The 6,299-nt window shown below is 59.0% G+C and overlaps 1 protein-coding gene across 2 annotated transcripts; it reads left to right on the top strand.

Moving 5' to 3' along the window:
• Positions 1-413: 413 nt before the first annotated feature.
• On the top strand, positions 414-5,058 carry BRD3OS (BRD3 opposite strand). 2 transcript variants are annotated; one of them, XM_068170953.1, is made up of 2 exons: positions 414-443; positions 673-5,058. In XM_068170953.1, exon 2 carries the CDS (start codon positions 1,294-1,296, stop codon positions 1,561-1,563), a length of 270 nt encoding a protein of 89 aa, XP_068027054.1. In that variant the 5' UTR covers positions 414-443; positions 673-1,293; the 3' UTR covers positions 1,564-5,058. The 2 variants fall into 2 exon arrangements, with proteins under 2 accessions (XP_068027054.1, XP_068027053.1); XM_068170952.1 differs by lacking the exon at positions 414-443 and adding an exon at positions 488-535.
• Positions 5,059-6,299: the final 1,241 nt, after the last annotated feature.

The raw sequence follows: 6,299 nt of genomic DNA, 5'->3' as shown, positions 1-6,299 counted from the left end.
CATGGGCTCAGAGTGCCCAGGGCTGGGTGTGCCTTTGAAAGATTCCACGTAGCCAGAGGGTGCTGACAGCCGTGGGAGCCCCATTGATGTGTCCTGGACCCACACAACCCCACTCGGGGTGCTCCATCCCACACCCCAGACCCACGCCCCCCACTCGGGGTGCTCCATCGCACACCCCAGAGCCCCACGCCCCACTCCAGCAGCCCCACTGCCGTGTCCCAGTCCCGCAACCCGCTGCCGGCAGCCCGCCCGCAACCCCCTCGCCGCTGCCCGGTCCCCGCCGCTGCCCGGTCCCCGCCGCTGCCCTGTCCCCGCCGCTGCCCGGTCCCCGCCGCGGCCCCCCCGGCCGGCGCTGGCTCCTCCCCGCCGTGATGCGCTCGGGGGGCGGCTCCGCGGCTGCTCCGCCGGCAGCGCCGGGGCCGGGCCGGGCAGCGCAGAGCACGGTGGGGCCGGGGGCAGGGGCAGAGGGGGTGCAGGGGGCCTTTAGGAGGCCCTTAGCAGGTGGAGGAGCCCCACGCGGGGCAGGGAACCCTCGGTAGGCCGGGGGTGGGTGCGCGGTACCGGGTGGAGGGGGGTTGGTGGGCATGGGGGGAGTGGGTGGGAAAGGGGCCCTCGGAGGGTAGGCACTCACCGCTGCCAGGCTTTGGGGTGACTCTCGCTGTGCCCCCCCAGGTGGGAGCCCCGGAGCGGCGGTCAGGAGGTGATGAGCATCGCGGGTCGGGAGGCACAGCCGGGGCCGGAGCAGCATCTCCTGCATCCCTGAGGCCGTCCCTCGCTGAGCTCCTGTCCATCAGCCTGCAGCGTGAGGAGGGCTCACAGACGGGCCTGACCCCTTAGGCCTGCCCTGCAGCTCTGGCATCAGTTCCGCAGGGCAGCAGAAGTGCTCCGGAGCTCCTGGGCCCAGCACCGTGGAGCCACCACCGCATCCTCCCGAGCTCCTCCATGGACTCGCAGCAGCCCGCAGCTTGCGCGGTCCCTTCGCAAGATGAGCCACGCAGTGGCATCACCACTGGCTGAGCTTCTGGAAGCCCTGGCTTGTTGTGTAAGCGAGGCCAAGCTGTCTGTCGTGATTTCGGGGGGGCTTCTGCCTCCCTGCTGCCATCCCTGAGCGGCGCTGACACCAACCACCGGCTCACGGATCCCCAGAGCTGTGCCGCTGGGGATGCTCTCCTGTGAGCTCCCAGCCGCAGCAGCAGCAGCAGCAGCAGCAGCAGGCGACCCGGAGCCAGCCGTCGGGGTCCGTTTGGGAGCTGTTGGGGAGGAGCTCTCCTCTTTGGAGCTTCCCTGGAGCAGATGAGCGAGAAGGTGGTGAACGGGAGGGTGCCCCTGCCGGAGAAGGCTTTGTCGGAGGGCTACGCGCGGCTGCGCTACAGGGACACCTCTCTGCTCATCTGGCAGCAGCAGCAGCAGAAGCTGGAATCGGCGCCCCCCAACACCTACCTGAGCCGGAGCCGGAGCATGTGGTACTCCCAGTACGGCAACGAAGCCATCCTGGTGAGGGACAAGAACAAGCTGGACGTGCCCAGGGACACAGGGCAGTCCAAGTTCTGTGCCATTATGTGATCTTTTTTAACCACTATTTATTTTGTCGAGGGGGGCAGAGGGGTGGTGGTGGTGGCTTTGCAGCAGAAAGCCACACACAGAGACATTAAAAAGCCAAAAGCAAAGCAGACTGGCATCAAGTTTGGGGCGGGGGAGATGGCTTTGTGCCACCCTCAGGACAGACCTCAAGCCCCACGTGTAGGGGACAGGCCAGAAGGGCTGTCTGAAGTTCCTGTGTGGTGTTTGTTTGTGGTTGTTGTTGTTGTTGTTAGAGTCAGATTCTGCATGTCATTGAGTGTGTGTGACAAAAACCAGCCCCCAGCTCCTGAGCTTGTGTCTGGCTGCCTGGCAGCTTGGCAGGGCCCCTGCTGGACCATGTGTGGCTTGTTAGTGGCTGGCGGTGCCACGAGGAGCTCCTGGTGTGGTTTGGGAGCCATCCCAAAGTGGCAGCAGGCACTTTGCCTCCCCAGCCCTTAGGCATTGCCAGAGCTGGTGGGAGAGAGGGGAGTGCCAATCCACTTCCATGGAGGCTAAGGTCTGAGGAAGGTGATCAGCAAAACTGCCTGGCCAGAAGGTGTTCTGCTTTCCCTCCCCTGCTGCCCTGGAAGTGGTCTCTTAACCTCCAGCTAATGAAGTGATTTCTTGTGGGGAGGGCTAAAACCATTTGGAGAATTCCACCTGAGCCTTCACAGCAGCTGGCAGGAAAGGTGAGCTGCAGCTTCGTGCCCTGCAAAGCCCTCCCTGATGCCACAGACAGGACTCCTAGAGCTGGTGGAACCTGAGCTCCCCAATCCCTTTACAGCTTCCTTCAGGCAGGTGGTTGCCCAGGCCAGGCTGCTTTGGGAGTGGATCACCAAGTGACCCACCTGGAAGGGAGGGCCAGGAGGGCAGCAGGAAGCAAGCTGAAGCTGAGGGACAGAAGGGACACTCCTACACTGCCAGAGATGGGTTAGAGAAGGAGACAACCCCCCTGATGTGGGCTTGCACCTCGAGTTTCAATGCGTGCAGTGGCTTGGAAGGGTTTGTCTGCAGCTGGGGTCGGGTAGTAGGCTCGGTGCATGCATCTTGGAAGTGTCTGGGAGGGTTTGCTTCAGCCAGCTGAAGGATTGGAGGGAGGGGAAGATGACCACAGCTGCGCTTGCTGGGGAATAGGAGCTGCTGTCAGATCGTTTCCTGACTCGCTCAGGGGGCACGATGAAAAGCCAAACCCACCTGAGCCTGCGTTACCAGCAGAGCAGTGCCACTTCCAGGGCTGCTCCTCCTGTGCCCAGGGTTCAGCATGAAAGGACAACCCTGGGCTGAAGTTACAGACCCTTTCATGCCCTGCTGAGGCCATCCTCCCACTGCCCTGCTTGCCTCATCCAGCAGCACTTGGACAGAGAGGCTTTAACCTCCACCAAACCAGCCTTTGGGCTTGCCTTTCAGCATGGATTAGGTGCCTGCCTACAAACGAGGCCCAGGTGTTGCTTCTCTTCTCCTTATCTCCAACCTCTTCTGCATTTTCCAAGCACTTTATTGATTTTGTTATGGCTCAACACAGCAAAGCAGCAGCAGCAGCTCCTCCTCCTCCTCCTCCTCCTCCTCCTCCTTCTCCTCCACCACTCCTCTCCCCGGCAGGTCAAATGCTACACCACACACACAGACACACATCCCCCAGGCTGCTGCAGGCAGGGCTTCTCCTGGCAGCTCCCAGGGGGTTTGCTGTGCTCAGCTGCCTTGCTCATTGTTTTCCAAGTGCTGCCTGTGCACGTGGTGGTGTTGGGTACCCTCTGTGTGTGTCTGTGTGCTCCTAAAACTAACCCTGCTCCCCTCGTGCTTTGCAGGCTTCTGTGTTGCTCTGCACGCTCACAGAGTCCTCTTGGCCTTGCCAGGAGTAGCTTTGGAAGGGAAATCTTTTGCTGGGTGGATGCTTTTCAGTCAGGGGAAGGGGGAAAAGCATTTGATGAGATGGATAAAAGTGGGGAGGCTCAGAGGGGCTGCTGGCAGTGGTGCTCCTGTACTGAGTGTGGTGGGGAAGGCAGGGCAGGGATAGGGATGTGGGACCTGATGGTTTATCCTGATGGACCTACCCCAAGCTCCAGGTCTGGATGGTTGAGATCAGCTGCTGGTTTATCCTGATGGACCTACCCCAAGCTCCAGGTCTGGATGGTTGAGATCAGCTGCTGGTTTATCCTGATGGACCTACCCCAAGCTCCAGGTCTTGATGGTTGATCCAGCTGCTGGTTTAGCTTGGTGGACCTGCCCAAAGCTCCAGGTCTGGATGGTTGATCCATCTGCTGGTTTAGCTTGGTGGACCTGCCTAAAGCTCCAGGTTTTGATGGTTGATCCAGCTGATGGTTTAGCTTGGTGGACCTGCCCCAAGCTCCAGGTCTGGATGGTTTATCCTGATGGACCTGCCTAAAGCTCCAGGTCTGGATGGTTGAGATCCAGCTGATGGTTTAGCTTGGTGGACCTGCCTAAAGCTCCAGGTCTGGATGGTTGAGATCCAGCTGATGGTTTAGCTTGGTGGACCTGCCCCAAGCTCCAGGTCTGGATGGTTTATCCTGATGGACCTACCCCAAGCTCCAGGTCTTGATGGTTGATCCAGCTGATGGTTTAGCTTGGTGGACCTGCCTAAAGCTTCAGGTCTTGATGGTTGAGATCCAGCTGATGGTTTAGCTTGATGGACCTGCCCAAAGCTCCAGGTCTGGATGGCTGATCCAGCTGATGGTTTAGCTTGGTGGACCTGCCCAAAGCTCCAGGTCTGGATGGTTTATCCTGATGGACCTGCCTAAAGCTCCAGGTCTTGATGGTTGAGATCCAGCTGATGGTTTAGCTTGGTGGACATGCCCAAAGATCCAGGTCTTGATGGTTGAGACCCAGCTGCTGGTTTATCCTGATGGACCTGCCTAAAGCTCCAGGTCTGGATGGTTGAGATCCATCTGATGGTTTATCTGAGTGGTCCCACAGCTCCCCTGGGGAAACTGCAGGTTGAGAGGCAACCTGGAGGGGCAGGAGAGGGCCTGCCCAGCAGCCTAGGGCAGGATGTGAACTCTGGGAGTTTAAGGAACAGCCCATCCCCAACACTTAGCTGTTCATTTTCTTTTCTTATAGAAAAAAAACCCCACAAAACACAGGAAAAAAACCAAACCCAAACCACAGAGCTTTATTGATTATGATGGTTATTGTTAATTTATTGTGAGTAGAATCAGCCTCTTTGTGTTTCTATGGCTGGCAAAGCAAAACCTGAGTCCTTTACAGAGAGTTTCTTGGGCTGTGCAAGAATGAAACCTGAAAGCCTGTGCAGGATTGAGGTTGGACATGAGGTGGGAGGAGAGTGGGGCTTGTCCTTCCATCCCTCTGAAGGCTGACCCTGGTCATCTTCCACCTCTGGGGGTCCTCCTCAAGGCACAGCAGGTTTGTGGAGTGGCTGCTCCAAGCACTTCTGTGGGCTGGGGGTGGGGGGGGTTGGTGCACTTGCTTCAGATGCTGTTTTTGTAGCCTCCAAAGTGCATTAAAATCGTTTGAAGGCGTCTCCAGGAGCAGCTGGTTTTCTTCTGCACCTTCCTCACCCTGGTAACCTGCAAGGAGGGACAGGCAGGGGTGCTCCCAGTCCCCACCCAGGCACAGGAGGGAAAGCTCAGCAGAGCAACAGCTCCTCCCAGCTGGGGACTGCTTCACTTACTGGTGGGGCTGTGGGAGACTTCTCCCTCCCAAAGTCACCCCATGAAGGACAAGGCTCCTCAGGGTCCCAAGCCCAACAGCCCTTGTCAAGCCCTGCTGGCCTGCTCAGGGCTGAGGACAACCTCTGTCCACCTGGATACTGGCAGGAGCTGAACCTCCTCCACCTCCTGCCTGTCCTCCACCCCCTCCTGCCTGTCCTCCACCCCCTCCTGCCTGTCCTCCACCCCCTCCTGCCTGTCCTCCACCCCCTCCTGCCTGTCCTCCACCCCCTCCTGCCTGTCCTCCTCCACCTCTTGCCTGTCCTCCTCCACCTCCTGCCTGTCCTCCACCTCCTGCCAGCCCATGAGAAGCAGCCCTGCTGAGATGCACCTAGAAATAACTCACTCAGAAATGCCAAAGGAAAGCCTCCCCCGGGGGGGCTCCCAGGAGGTCTTCAGAGGCCAGGCTGAACCTTCCCTTTGGGAAATGCCACAAGCCACACAGCTCCACTGCCCCCACCAAGGAAAGAGAAGAGCTTTGCTGGCACCTTTGAAAGATGGTGGCTTTAAAAGCCAGTGAGCAGGAACAGGGTTGGAGAAAGATTAACCCTGGGGAAACCCAGCTGTTGGAGCTTTCACCTTGGGAGTCAGCCTTCAGGCATGTGCCTCAGCCACCCAACAGCAGAACCAACCTGAGCCCTCTCCAGTGACCAGAATAGAGGTTGGCCACTCTGCAGGACTGCCAACAGTCTGACTGGAATGTGAGCAGCTCTCCTCTGGGCTGTGTTTGCCACCTCCTGCTCACCCTGGCATCATTGCCCCAGCTTGTGGGGCAGCTCTTCTGCTTCCTTCAGCTCCTGGTGGCTTCAAAGGGGCCAGCATTCAACCTGGGTGAAATGTCCCTTTCCCCCTTCAGCTGAAACCACCTCCAGCAGATGCAATTCTCACCTAAGCTAAGAGCCCTTCAGACTGCAGGCTTCTAGAACCCTGGGGCTGTAAAGCCTAGAGAAGAGCAGCCCCAGAGGGGAGCTGAGCAATGCTCAGCAAGAGCTAAAGGGTGGAGGACAAGAAGTGGGGACTCAGTGGTGCCCAGGGACAGGCCAAGGGGCACAAACT

Source organism: Melanerpes formicivorus, unplaced genomic scaffold (assembly GCF_026170545.1).
Source record: "Melanerpes formicivorus ecotype bairdi unplaced genomic scaffold, bMelFor1.0.p_v2 SCAF_905, whole genome shotgun sequence".
NCBI classification, from domain to species: Eukaryota; Metazoa; Chordata; class Aves; order Piciformes; family Picidae; genus Melanerpes; species Melanerpes formicivorus.
The sequence above is the reverse complement of the archived record's forward strand: the minus strand, read 5'-3'. Positions and strand labels throughout refer to the sequence as shown.